This window comes from Drosophila mojavensis, unplaced genomic scaffold (genome assembly GCF_018153725.1).
Source record: "Drosophila mojavensis isolate 15081-1352.22 unplaced genomic scaffold, ASM1815372v1 contig_16, whole genome shotgun sequence".
Lineage (NCBI taxonomy): Eukaryota > Metazoa > Arthropoda > Insecta > Diptera > Drosophilidae > Drosophila > Drosophila mojavensis.
The window spans coordinates 7,365,559-7,379,379 of NW_025318693.1; the positions used below are offsets into that span (position 1 = coordinate 7,365,559).

At 43.2% G+C, this 13,821-nt stretch overlaps 3 protein-coding genes across 5 annotated transcripts; all 3 read left to right on the forward strand.

Moving 5' to 3' along the window:
• The first annotated feature begins 253 nt into the window (after window positions 1-253).
• On the forward strand, window positions 254-3,113 carry LOC6573127 (hatching enzyme 1.2). Its single transcript, XM_001999182.3, has 3 exons — window positions 254-749; window positions 821-2,123; window positions 2,241-3,113. Exons 1-2 carry the CDS (start codon window positions 575-577, stop codon window positions 1,624-1,626), a joined length of 981 nt encoding a protein of 326 aa, XP_001999218.1. The 5' UTR covers window positions 254-574; the 3' UTR covers window positions 1,627-2,123; window positions 2,241-3,113.
• Window positions 3,114-3,346: 233 nt separating this feature from the next.
• On the forward strand, window positions 3,347-10,486 carry LOC6573126 (ATP-dependent RNA helicase p62). Of its 2 annotated transcripts, none has more exons than XR_006356703.1 (6): window positions 3,347-3,519; window positions 3,763-4,050; window positions 5,692-6,783; window positions 6,846-7,084; window positions 7,718-8,979; window positions 9,325-9,504. XR_006356703.1 is itself a non-coding variant. In XM_015166763.3 (6 exons), exons 1-6 carry the CDS (start codon window positions 3,362-3,364, stop codon window positions 9,794-9,796), a joined length of 2,184 nt encoding a protein of 727 aa, XP_015022249.2. In that variant the 5' UTR covers window positions 3,347-3,361; the 3' UTR covers window positions 9,797-10,486. The 2 variants fall into 2 exon arrangements, 1 of the variants encoding a protein (XP_015022249.2); XM_015166763.3 differs by lacking the exon at window positions 7,718-8,979 and adding an exon at window positions 9,569-10,486 and having other exon boundaries at window positions 9,325-9,503.
• A 694-nt stretch (window positions 10,487-11,180) lies between these two features.
• On the forward strand, window positions 11,181-12,814 carry LOC6573125 (CAAX prenyl protease 1 homolog). Of its 2 annotated transcripts, XM_032728164.2 has the most exons (2): window positions 11,505-11,595; window positions 11,652-12,814. In XM_032728164.2, exon 2 carries the CDS (start codon window positions 11,741-11,743, stop codon window positions 12,749-12,751), a length of 1,011 nt encoding a protein of 336 aa, XP_032584055.1. In that variant the 5' UTR covers window positions 11,505-11,595; window positions 11,652-11,740; the 3' UTR covers window positions 12,752-12,814. The 2 variants fall into 2 exon arrangements, with proteins under 2 accessions (XP_001999216.1, XP_032584055.1); XM_001999180.4 differs by having other exon boundaries at window positions 11,181-12,814.
• The last annotated feature ends 1,007 nt before the right edge of the window (window positions 12,815-13,821 follow it).

The window sequence follows — 13,821 nt, forward strand, 5'->3', positions numbered from 1 at the left end:
GAAAGTGTATTGGACCAGTTAGCAATTCAATTCGCCCCATTAATGCAATGCAATTACTATAAAAACCAACAATTTAGATAAAACATGATATATTGTATTATATATGGATACACAAACCCACTCATTTTAGTTTAACATCCACAATTTGTAGAGTATAATGGAAACGTAGGCCATTCACTTGCCCATCAGCACCTCTTTCCCATTGCGGCATTAAATTACAAGAGTCGTCCAGTCGATCGGACAGGTGAGCCGCTGAGCCACCTGCAATCCACATTGGACGCGCTCATATATCAGCTGATAGATTTTTGAATTTGGACGACGACGCGGACGTCGACGTCGACGCCGGATGCTCAACATTATTTAGTTTGTATTTTCGCACATTCTGCATAAATTAAATACAAGTCGAGTGGCTCAATGGCTGCGATAGCCGTTGGCCAGTTTAGTTGGCGTCTTTCTGTGGAACGGTTCGGTTCGGCTTGGAGCGTGGGCCACTCGTATGGCGTCTCACTAAGCGAAGGCAAACAAAAACAAAAGCAAATATTTATAACAAAGTGGATATCAAAGCTTATTTATAATGTGTGAAGACTTAGTTTGGCCATCGCTGCCGCTGCTGTTGCTGCTGCTGTTGCGGCTGTCGCCCGCCTCGACTGCGGCGCCGGGCAGAGAAAGCGTTAACCAGCAGCAGCTTCTCCAACCTTATCCAGCTGGTGTGGATTTGTTTGAGCATGAGTTCACCAGCGTGTCGGCAGGTGCGTCTAGTGTATCAATTCCAGCTGTTTCACATACCCAGCCTCTACCTCTCTCTCGCCCTCTCCTTCAGATGATTTTGATCCATTTGGTCCGGATATTGGCAACGATGATCTGGGCATTGATGATCCGGAGACAATGCCGCGCTTGTTTCAAGGCGACATTGCCATAGATCCGTATACGTACATCACGCTGCGTCTGGGCGTGAATCCCATGCGGCATCCCAAGCGTTTGTGGCCCAATGGCACGATACCTTTTGAGATAAGTCCGCGGTATGACAACAGAGAGCGCAATTTGATAGTGAGGGCTCTGAAGACATTTAATTCGCTCACCTGCATCCGGTTTACGCCATACGATGGCGAGGTGGAGGATTATCTGCTTATTGAGCCACCCGAGGATGGGCCGCAGGGTTGCTGGTCGTATGTCGGCAAGCGGGGCGGGGAGCAGGTGGTCGCCCTGCAGCAGCCCGATGAGACAAGCGCCCACTGCTTCAGCAGCGAAGGTCGTATCATGCATGAGCTCATGCACGCCATTGGAATCTATCATGAACAGTCCCGCGCTGATCGGGACAACTTCGTCAAGATTCACTGGGACAACATTGTGCCGCGGTTCAAGAAGAATTTCAAACTTGTCTCGCGCAAGCGGGGCAAATATGCTTTCGACTACGACTACAACTCGGTGATGCACTACGGCGAGTACTATTTCAGCAAAAAGAAAGGAGAGAAGCCTACGATGACGCCGCTGCAGCCGGGCGTGAGAATTGGACAGCGGAAGACGATCAGTAAAATTGACTGCTTGAAGATAAACGATTTGTACGGCTGCTTGAAGGGTCGACGTGCCAAAATGTATAAAAGCTTTTGTCATTTGTTAGGTTTGTAAGCGTTGTACTATTTATTGTTATTTGAATCACATTGATTTACTTATTTAATAAATTATATCACGATTTAGCGCGCTCTCTTATTATTTAAAATAACTGTCACTGAATTGCTTGAGTTTTACAACATCCAATAGATGGCGCTTTCTATTTTGTGCTGTTTAAGTTGGACACGTGGCCAGTTAAATTTTAGTTTTAAATAAACAACAAAAAGCAAATTTAACCATAAAAATATATTGGTATTATTGAAATAGTATTACAGTGATATATTTATCACCAAATGTGTTTGTGTTTCGCGGCGAATGTGAAGCCCAAAATATATCGATTTTAGAAATAATCGTTTAGAGTTAATTACCTATCGAACACTTGATATTTAGTTTTCCTTCGCTGCGAAAGACTATGTACACTTATTTTAAATAATTGAAAGCATCCAGTCGAACCATGAGTCGGCAGTATCCACGACTACATATTCTAATATTTAGTTATGCCCAGCAGCAAATCCGTAAGTTTCATACATTAACTCGATACGAAATGTGAAGTTGACAATTCTGGCCAATACACAACAGCTAGAATGTCCCAATAAAAATGATACTATTTCGGATAACTACATATATTTCAGTCACCATGATTTGCCCAGTCGTCCAGTTGTCTAGCTCCAACCGAACATGTGGAAATTATTAAAAAAAAAAATTGTGCAGAAATTCTTGCTCATTTGTTACTGCGCTATGAGATTTTCGACGTGAACTCGGACGTCACGATGGCTTCACAGCGCAAACGTCTAATGTACAGATTTGAACAGGAGCACACCGTATTGGATATCAAGCGAGCAACCAGATGGAGATTAGTACAAAATAAGGAAAATATAGCCACTGTAGCAATCAGCATTAAAGAATACCCAGACAAGTCAATTCGCTGTCTGTGAGCGGAATTAGGTGTCGACAGAGAGTCGTGATGACGCAATAACAGGCTTCCGCTAAAGAGCCCGCGACTTTAGTAGAACTCGAGGCCAATATTCCAGACGACATTGCTGTATTCACACCGTAAATGTTAAACCGAGTATTTCAAAATTGCACAGTACGCCTGAAGCATTGCCAAGTCGAGCCGGTCATTTGAGCGATGGGCAGTCCTTTTGCTCAAATTTGATCAATCAAAGGTAATCAATCAACTCTAGAGTAATAGCCAAAGAGTTACCCCTTAACAGATGGATATACCATATACGATTTTCTATTAAACAAATATTACCTTAATACATGTAAATATTCTATGTGGTTTGAATAAGTTCGAAAATTTAATGTACTAACAAATTTTTATATATTTATTTATATCGTAAGAATTCATAGATTAGCTGGTGACACGAACAGTTGCTCATGCGAATTTGAAGATAATTTATTCGGCTGTCAGCAGCGGTCAGGTTGAAATGAGTTTAGCTTGTAGATCTTAAACTTTTTGTTATTCGAATCACATTGAATTTCAAATATAAATATACACAGAATGGCGCGCCTTTTACAATTTTCAAGTAGCTGCAAGTCCATGTCGTTGCCGTACTGTTTAATGGTTTCGCAAAACTAAATAGATGGCGCTTTATCTTAGTAGCCTTTGAGTTGCATTCCAATACATATATAAACTTTATTATAACATTAAATTACTAAATATAATTAACAAAAAAAAAAAATTAAACTAAACTTAAAGTACTTATCTTTTATAGTTGCATAATGAATTTAATTACATGGAAAATAGCACATGTTATATTGTTTGGCGCGCGCAATAATCGACGGAAATATCGATTGCGCGGTAGCAACCCACGTTCGTGAGCCAGTTTGTTGCCCGTCGATAGTTAGTTGCTTCAATATCGCAAGCAAGAAATCATCGTCTTTCATTTCCATTTTGGACGAGGTTAGGTAAGAACACGCGCGCATCTGCTTGCACGAGTTAGATGCATAATAAGTGAAAAATAATAGTATTAAATATATAGATTTGGAAACTTAGTAAAATATGTTAAAATTAGTGCAATATGTATCTCGTAAATCGTGCGAATCTGCAGTGTTTCCCGTCTGCAGTTGGCGCAATTTATTGATTTCACCACAGAGCGTGGAAAAATGTATAACGCAACGCCGCCATTTTCTTTTTTGTTCGACCAACAGAACAACCAGCAGCAGTCGTGCTTTGCTCTGCAGAGAACACCCACAGCAGTTCCAAGGGAGCCCGTCCAGCCAGGAGTCAACAGTACCCATATCTAGAGTATTATTTAGTTGCTCCCAGCAGGCACAGCGTGCGTTTCATATATCGTCAATTCGATACGAAACATCCAGATCAGTCGACGAAGCACTCCCAGCAGACAAGCCAACTACTGATTTGTCCAGACGTACGAGGAAATCACTTTTTATTGATCCAGACGAGCAATCAGAGGAAATCAAAATTGAAGGAATAATGTAAGTAATACGAAATATAAAATATTTAACTTCTAGTTAAGAAAAATTGATGGGTCTTTAAAGTGTGTGTATGTATAGTATATGTATGATGAGCATATGTTTGTGTGTTTGTTGGTTTTTTCCGTCGCCATTTTCTTGCCCACGCTTTGCGCTAACGTTCGTAAAAGTCTGTATACGTTGAAACTCAACGATGAGTAATTAATGTAGAGTTAAAAATGACGAAGAGAAAGCAAACAGCAAGAGGCAGTCAAGTTATTCATTTTTTTTTCTTTATATTTGTATTTTGTTTTATATATATATTTTTTTTTTGCCCACAAGCAACAACTAATAAATAATGAGAGCAAACCACAAAAAAAGAGAAGAGGGGGGAAACGTCAGTGTACGTCATAAAAAGAATTGGCTTGATTTGTGAAACGTGTCTTTACTTCGTTTGCTTTTTTATAGCATTTTAATTTGTCTGTATGCCCTAAACACAAACACGAGCACGCAGACACAACGTGGTTGAGTGTGTGTGCGATTGTGCTTGTGTAGGCATTGGCGGTATTATTCGCGTGTTTTGCTGGTGTATAACAGTCGTAGTACAGTTTGCGTGCTCATGATATTTTTTTATCGTCGTCTGTCAAAACTGATACCACTGCCTAGGTATATTCGCCGTCTCTGTCTTCCCATACCAGTTTGTTAGTTTAAAATGTCAAATGACGCCAATTGATTATGAGAGTCTGCTCTTCGGCTCGCCTGCCCGACTGTCTGCGTGCACGATTTGCCTTTTCGCATGTCAAAGCGCGACAGGTAGAGCGCAAGACGATGTGAAAGAGCGTGTGAGAGGAGGGGGGGACTAGGCAAGACATTTGCTGTCTAATAAATGTTCAGCGTTCTTTTCTGTCAGTTGGCCAAGTTAGCGTGCCTAGAAAAAGCAAAGGGCGGAGCGGCCCAAATTGACTGACATTTGGTTGTGTGCAAAGGGGAAAGGAGCAGATGTTTTATGGGCTGCACATTACTAACGAATAAACCGATATGTTTAACATGTGTCTGTGTGTGTATAATTGATTAATGTCAGAACTGTAACATTTGTGTTTTGGCTGCCGCTGCCAGGTGCCGAGTTGTTTAGTTGAGCAATTGAAGGGCGATTGTTTGTAGATATGCATACACATGTATGTATGTGTTTGTGTGTGTGTGTGTGTCTCTTAGATATGTTGGAATTGCATGTTGTCGTCAATCAAATTTGCCTTACTGTTTGCATTTTATACGAAATTTATTTAATTTCCTTAACACGCAATTAGTTTTATTTAAGTTTATTGCGGTTGTATTGCTGTCTCACTCGTGCGCTCACGTCAAATCTGTCAAATTGTTAGCGTTGCCAGCCAGTCAAAAATCGGACGGCGGGCAAACAGCATGCGATCAAAGTGAGCCGCAATGACAATTTGTCTGAAGTCACATTTTACACTCGTTTAAAACAGAAAATAGTGAATTAAAATTTTAAAGAGAAATAAATATGAATACATTTGAACAAATTTCCAAAAATACAAAAATCGGTTACGAATTGATAAAATTTTAAGTTGTTCAATTCAATTAATTGCGTCTTTAGCATTTTAAATTCAATAACTTTTTTCATTTTAACACAATGACTTTTTCGTTCAATAGGGCACCTCACGACCGCGATTTTGGATCCGGACCACGTGGCGGACGCGACCGCGATGAAGACCGACGTGGCGGTGGTGCATCACGTTTTGGTGGTGGCGGCGGCGACTATCACGGCGTGCGCAATGGTCGCATTGAGAAGCGTCGTGATGATAGAGGCGGCGGATCGCGTTTTGGCGGCGGAGGTGGGGGCGGCGGCTTCGGCGGTGATCGTCGCGGTGGTGGCAGCCAAGACTTGCCCATGCGCCCAGTGGATTTCTCCAATTTGACACCGTTCAAGAAGAACTTCTATCAGGAGCATCCCACGGTGGCCAATCGGTCGCCCTATGAGGTGCAGCGATATCGCGATGAGCAAGAGATCACAGTTCGCGGTCAGGCAGCCAACCCCATACAGGACTTCTCGGAGGCCTATTTGCCCGACTATGTTTTGAAAGAGATTCGCCGCCAGGGCTACAAAGCGCCCACACCAATTCAGGCCCAGGGCTGGCCGATTGCAATGAGCGGCGCTAACTTTGTGGGCATTGCCAAGACAGGCTCGGGCAAGACGCTCGGCTACATTCTACCAGCCATTGTACACATCAACAACCAGCAGCCACTGCAGCGCGGTGATGGTCCCATTGCCTTGGTGCTGGCACCTACCCGTGAGCTGGCTCAACAGATTCAGCAGGTGGCCACCGAGTTCGGTTCGTCCTCCTATGTGCGCAACACATGCGTCTTTGGCGGCGCACCGAAGGGAGGCCAAATGCGTGATCTCCAGCGTGGTTGTGAGATCGTCATTGCTACACCCGGTCGCCTCATTGATTTCCTCTCGGCTGGCGCTACCAATCTGAAGCGTTGCACCTACTTGGTGCTGGACGAAGCCGATCGCATGTTGGACATGGGCTTCGAACCCCAGATTCGCAAGATTGTCTCACAGATTCGTCCGGACCGCCAAACACTCATGTGGAGCGCCACCTGGCCCAAAGAGGTGAAACAGTTGGCGGAAGACTTCCTCGGCAACTACATACAAATCAATATTGGTTCCCTGGAGCTATCGGCCAACCACAACATTCGCCAAGTGGTAGATGTTTGCGACGAATTCAGCAAGGAAGACAAGTATGCTAAACGTTTCAATCTCAGCCTTCCTTATACTTATTTCCCCCTATATTTTAATCTAGACTCAAGAGCCTACTGTCCGACATATATGACACCAGCGAGAACCCCGGCAAGATAATTATCTTTGTGGAGACCAAGCGTCGTGTGGATAATCTTGTGCGTTTCATACGCAGCTTTGGCGTGCGCTGTGGCGCTATCCACGGCGACAAGTCGCAGTCGGAGCGTGACTTTGTTCTGCGCGAGTTCCGCTCGGGCAAGTCCAACATTCTGGTGGCCACCGATGTGGCGGCCCGTGGCTTGGGTAAGTTTTTAGCAAAGCACGACAGAATTACATAATTAGTAGAGTATCCGCCGGCTGCCAAAAGATACACACACTCACACACTCGAACACGATTACACAATTGCTTAACACGCACGTAAAACATTCGCACAGTGAAAGCTCGCTTTAACGGATATAGCTTGGAATGTAATAAAGTTGTTTTTTTCTTAAACGGGAAAAATAAAACGGTTTCGTCATTTAGCCTTTCGTCAATAGAGCTTTCACTGTAGCCTTCACTAGATATTGCCTATCCAAGCAACTTGAAAATTCCCGCCCCCTCATCAACTGCATTTAGACTTGAAGACAAGAACAAATTAGCGAACGCGAATTCAGATTTTTTTGTTTGTTTTTAAATATATTTATAAATACCAACAGTTTTTAGTCGTAAGCCCCGATCAAAGCCGAAACATTAATAATCAACATACATTTTTTATTCCACACCCCGTCCCGACCCAACCCTTGCACCCGTTCCTCGGCTCTGTTTTGATGCCAACCCTCGACTCGTGAATGGTTAATACGTGCCTTGTGCTATGCACACGCAATGTCTGTGTGCATGTCTCTCTCTGCCTCTCTTTCTTTGTCTCTTTCTCTCTCTTCCTTCTTTCTCGTTTACAGAGGCCGTTTATTGTAGTATGATGGGGAGGATAAAGGACAAGCGGCAAGTCCCAATCCCAGTTCTCGTAACATGAGCGAGCGACTTTTGTTCATCAAAAACTGAATTTGACAAGTTTTTTTGTTTAAACAATGAGCAAAAGGTAACAGATAAAGTTCACCTGATCGAGTCGTGTTCGCTTGGCTGCCACACGGACGCGCGATCAATGTAAACGCATTCGCATACGAGACCGGCATTCATATATCCCCAACATCATGCATCATACGTGGCCTCTGCAGTCCTCTCCTCGAGAAAGAGCGTTGAGCCAACCTAACAACCAACCAACCAACCAATCATACCAAACCAAGAACGAACCAAATCAACAAGCAAACGGTCAAGGGGCACATCTTGTTGTCACCAAAAAAAAGAAAAATAAATTAATAATTAAAGTAAATGAGAAGGCGGCGCTACAAAGCAGGCAAAAACATCTTGAGGCGCTGATGTCGTCGGTCGGCCGGTTGCTAAGCACACACCACAAACATCAGCCAGGCAGCGACAGCAACACAGAACGAATGTACCATAAACTCGGCCCCAAAAAGAGGACGATGCACCATGCGCGGCGCACACATTTGCACAGACACACACGAACACACGAGGCCCACACACATTGCCTCTCCACTCCACTCTACAAAGCATCAGAGAGCACGCTGTGGATATGTATGGACGAAGAAGTGCGAGTCGCACATCGAGATCAGCCGTTATGGAGAGCTGTGTGATCGTCGCTTGTTCGCCGTTTCGATCGTCGCTACTGGTGCTGCTGCTGCTGCTGCTGAGTGCCTAGCTACCAAATGGGTCGCCACGCCCACTGCCTGCCTACCTGTCTGCCTGCGCCGCCATTGCCCGTCGTCTAGTGGGTGGCAACGGATCCTGGACACCGGCGCTTGTTAAAACGTTCTCCCTGGTCGACATAAAAACTGTATACTGAATAGATAAATATACACAGACGCGCCTCTCTTCTATAAATATGGAGGAGAAGGATGCGGCTGCCGGTTGCCGGTTGGCCTGGCACACTCGCTCGCCAGCCCGACCCCCCAAGTCTAAGTCGTGTCGAGTCAGATGAGGTGCACGCGGCTCATTGCAACAAACTCTCGCCGCTCGCTTCGCCATGCGACCTTTAATTTTTGTGTGTTTGGAGAGAGTTTGGACCACGAGCTGCGCAGCGCCACAAAACTTTGAGATTTTGATTGAGAGAAAATTGAATGAAACAATTTGTAGCACCAAGAAGGTAACGTACATTTTGAAACATTTTCTTTTTTCGTAAACAAAAACCAAAAAAGCAATACCTAAAAAATATAAAAGTTAAACTCAAATGAAAACTTAAAACAAACAGAATATATACCCAAAAAAAACTTTACTCGAAAAGCGAATAAAAAAAGAGAAGTGTATTCAAAGTGTAAAACGTCTCGAAAAACGCTAAAAATTGTTGCACAGAGCAAAGAGAAAAATCCATTTGGCAATTTGAAAAACTGTTTTTAAGATAAACCTTGAAGTTGACTGCTCTATGTCCTATAAATACTAATCTATATATATGCATTCATCTATTTCTCACATATTATATACGCAAATACAGACGTCGATGGCATCAAATATGTCATCAACTTTGACTATCCACAAAACAGTGAGGATTATATTCATCGTATCGGACGCACAGGACGTTCTAATACCAAGGGCACGTCCTTTGCCTTCTTCACGAAAAACAATGCCAAACAGGCCAAGGCGTTAGTCGATGTACTGAGAGAAGCTAATCAAGTATGTGTTTATATTGACATTTTAAATATAGCAATATGTAAATTAATATTTACGTTACCTTACAGGAAATAAATCCCGCTCTAGAGAATATGGCCCGCAACTCGCGTTACGACGGTGGCGGCGGACGCTCCCGTTATGGTGGCGGTGGCGGCGGCGGCCGTTTTGGTGGTGGCGGATTCAAGAAGGGAAGCATTAGCAATGGTCGTGGCTTTGGTGGCGGCGGTGGCGGTGACGGAGGCTTTGGCAACAGGAATGGCGGAGACGGCGGAGGCCGACACACGCGCTTCGATTAAGCTAAACACAGCAACTATCTAATATTTAGCATCAGTTGATTTGAATAGCAAATGAGAAGCAGTAGCCCCTAGAACTTAAGTTTAATTTAAGTAATAGCTACAAATTAAGTTTTCGTACAACTCCCCCAAACTTTGATTAGATTTTGTGGAAAAACAGCGGATAACCCACGACGTAGAGGGGTTAGATGTTTGTGTATTCATGTAACTCATAACCACAACAGCAAATTACAACATAGCATTTTATGTTAGCAACTTGTAAATTATTTGACGCTTCAGCCCCACTAAGAGTAACAATCTCCCAAAACACAAGAACACTATTTACGAAATTGCAAAACCATTTTTAAAAATATGATGTGATAAAAAATTTTAATTTAATTCAATATATCACTTATTAAACAAAAAGAAAAACTAATACTAAAACGAAGCGCGTCGTGTGTAAGGCAAAGGACGAGAGCTAAGGATCATTCCCGTCGTTCCCCCTTATGATGAATATGATGATGACACGGAGCAAGAGGCTCCTATTCTTAAATTTACTTTTGGATACCTTTTATGGCACAACCAATAACTAAAATGAATTACACATAATACAAGTAAAAGAGATAAGGAAAGAATTACGCATTGTATGTACAAGGAGAGTATTTCTCCCATTCAATTTAATGTTATTTTGGAAAATAAATATGTGTAAACCTACTTACGGCCGGACCAAGGCACGCAATTTTCAATTAAAGTTTAAAGGAAAATTCCGCAACTTAAGGGAAAAGTCGACATCATTAAGTGTAATAGCATTGAGAAACTGTCAGTCGAAGTGGTGGGGTCTAGGAAGGCCCATTGGCCAGATAAGGAACTTATGCCGACTTGCGATGCTGGACAGTGACAGCCGTGTCTTACACCACATTTAGACGCAATGAAGCCACTTGCGACAGGATGGAGTGGGAGTGGCTCGCAGGGTGGGGGATATTTTGGAATTTATCGCCTGTCGCTCAAAATTCTTATGACAAGTTTCCTTTTCGGGCGTTGGCTGATAACGTGGGCGGGTGGATAGGTTGAGGTTGGGTCGGGCCTTTTTGAACAATAAATGAAATAAGTTTCTCTGTTAGACTTAGACCGAGGTGTGGCGAATATGTTTCCGGCTCGCACATTGAAGAAGGTTTTTATGTATTCCCAAAATGATTTGGAGTGTAATATTTTACACTAATAATATAATACACGAATAGGATAAACCAAATATTACAAAGAAGGCGGAAATATACAACTTTTTGGAGCGCTTCTAAGATCTGGAGAAATCTGGGCACACATGTATAATATCTAAAGGGGATTACTTTGAAGAGACCATTTTTTATGCGAACTCGTTTTTAAATCCTTACAAACTCACACGATCTGAAAACAAATTTGAGCACATTTCAGTAAATTGTCAAACTGATGAAGCGAGTGTAACAAACTTTTTTGGGAAAATTCAGTCGTCCCGTTTTCCGATGTTCAAAAGTATAATTTGTGATCATGTCGTACGCTCTGTACCAAGATCCAATGCAAAGCCAGCCGATGGTTATACCGGAAAATGGGATAGGAAATACTTGGAAGCCTGATTCCTGGACCTTGAAGGATCCGGCCCTGCTGCGGCACGTCCTCGCAACGATGATCACGCTGCGCAACCTATTCCACTTTTATTTGTGCTGGCGTCAAATACGCAAGTGCACCATCCGCACAGAGCCGCCACCAGAGCTGGAAAGGGTCATGTCAATGGAGCAGTTCAAAACGGCCAAAAATGAGGAGATGCATGCTGTGGAGAACATGATGGTTGCGTACGTCTTCGACGCCATATTTAGTTGCATCGAACTGTACTTGTCCGTCTTTCCAGTGCTTTGGCGCCTGGTCATCAAGACGTACAGCATTGTGGATGATCTGATATGGCAGAGCATAGCATTTGTGGCTCTGTTCAGCACCTATATGGTCATACGAACCTTGCCGCAAATATTTTACAGCAGAATGTTCCTGACACCCTTCTACGATCCCCATCGAGAGAAGTCGCTGCCCCTGGTGGGCTTACTGTGCTCATTTACGCTGCTGGTCGTCCTGCTGCAGGTGGGTCTGGTTCCACTGACAGCCATCTTTTTGGTAATTGAAACCACTAGTACACGTTTCTTCTTGCTCTGGATATGGGGTGTTCTGATCCTTATATCGAGCATAGCGATACTTTCGTTCTGTTTGTTTGGCTTGCCATGCTTGGGCGCGAAGGTCAAGGGGCCTGTGGATGAAAATCTGCAAAATGTCTTAAGTGATATACTGCAGCAGTTTGGATTCAAGCCCGAAAATATTTACATATTAAGAACATTTCAGCAAATGTCTCCAACGGCCTATGCCTGGGGCTGCTGCTGCTACAAGCGACTGTTCATAATGGAGTCGCTGCTATTGAACCATGGCAAGCCCGTGGCCCAATTGCAAGAGGAGGACGTCGGCAAGGGTTTGGAGAACAATCAGCTCGTGGCGTATATTGCCCACGAATTATCCCATTGGCGTAGCCAACATGTTCTGAAAGCATTTGTCATTATCCATATCACACTGCTGATATATTTTCTGTTATATGGCACCGTCTATCGGCAGGATGTACTCTATGAGGCGGCAGGATTCCAGCCCAAATTCTATCCACCTATCGTCGGCTATTGGCTGGTGTACAAGTATGTGATGCCAGTGTATCTGACAATAACCAATTGGATAATATTCTACGTACTGCGCTACCTGGAGTATGACGCCGATCTAAAGGTCTGGAAATTGAATTACGGCCCAGCGTATGTCGATGCTCTGGTCAAACTGTTCGGTGACAATCCAAGCTTCCCCTATATGGACGATTGGTATCTCATGTGGCATCGTTATAGACCCACAACTCTGCTGCGCATCCGGAGACTCGATAAAATGGTCACAAGAATCAGCATACGTCGCGCAACTCGTGTAACTGTTTAAATTTATGTGTCCTTTGGTTCCGCAGAGTGTTCAGCAATTAAAAATTATGAATGTCTTTGAAAAGTATTTTGAATTTCCTTTCGTTTATGTCGTTCGTGCTAGATCGGAAAGTCTTTTATTTTATTTCTTGAAATCCTTTAAGCAGACGTAAGCAGACAGTTGGGTAATTTCTTAAATTAGCTGACTAGAAAACAATTTGCTTTTTGGAATTGCTTTTTGAATTGCTGACTGCAAAAAATATTAATTTTTTGTTAGCTATAATCAGCAGATTTAAATATTTTCTTTATTTAAATTCTAAGTAGAAAATGCTTGTAATATCATAAAAATTTAAATGAGAATGAATGAGAGCCATAAATTAGAATTGTATGAAGCTGTTTGTACTTGTAGTCATAAAATCATATATTGACATGCTTAAAGGCCGTATCCTTATGACCGCAAATGTTATTCCAGTTAATACCTCCCCGAGCGGCATTAACCAGCCGCATTCACACACTTGGAGCACCCTAGCTCATTTATAGCCTAACGAATGTTAGCAAATTGCTGCTAGTCCACTAAACTCAGTGCACAGGCAAACAAAGAGAGAGGGAGGGAGATAGAGAAGGGCCGATAGAGAGCGAGAGCGTACTCACATTCTATTTCCTGGCAACCGGCTCAGGCCCAGAAGTGAAGCCACTTAAAAGACAAGGAAGCAGGTCACTTACTTTGCTGCGCGCGCACTCGGATTACAAAGGAGACGCCACCAGCATAAATTCATTAAATTTGCCTAATTTCGTTTTCACACACCCACACATACGTAACGCCTAAGGTATGTGTGTGTGTGTGTGTGTGGAGAGGAGGTTCGGGTTATGCAAAGCTAAGACAACCAGTTGAAATTCATTGATTGTATTTACAACACCCGCGACGGCACTGGGTGGCTAACCAAACCACGCCTGCTGCACACCACAAACCAGATATACACATGCATATGCTACCACACACCCTCACACACACACACGCACACACACGCACACTTGTGCGCCTTTGGTAATTTGACGCGTTATCACTTGTGTTGAGTTTGTTATCATTAAGCA

Coding starts and splice junctions, on each gene's coding strand:
- LOC6573126 (XM_015166763.3), top strand. CDS start 3,362: ATGTTATATTGTTTGGCGCGCGCAATAATCGACGGAAATATCGATTGC. Junction 3,520..3,762: donor TCCATTTTGGACGAGGTTAG/GTAAGAACACGC, acceptor TTCGACCAACAG/AACAACCAGCAGCAGTCGTG. Junction 4,051..5,691: donor ATCAAAATTGAAGGAATAAT/GTAAGTAATACG, acceptor TTCGTTCAATAG/GGCACCTCACGACCGCGATT.
- LOC6573127 (XM_001999182.3), top strand. CDS start 575: ATGTGTGAAGACTTAGTTTGGCCATCGCTGCCGCTGCTGTTGCTGCTG. Junction 750..820: donor GTTCACCAGCGTGTCGGCAG/GTGCGTCTAGTG, acceptor CCTCTCCTTCAG/ATGATTTTGATCCATTTGGT.
- LOC6573125 (XM_001999180.4), top strand. CDS start 11,294: ATGTCGTACGCTCTGTACCAAGATCCAATGCAAAGCCAGCCGATGGTT.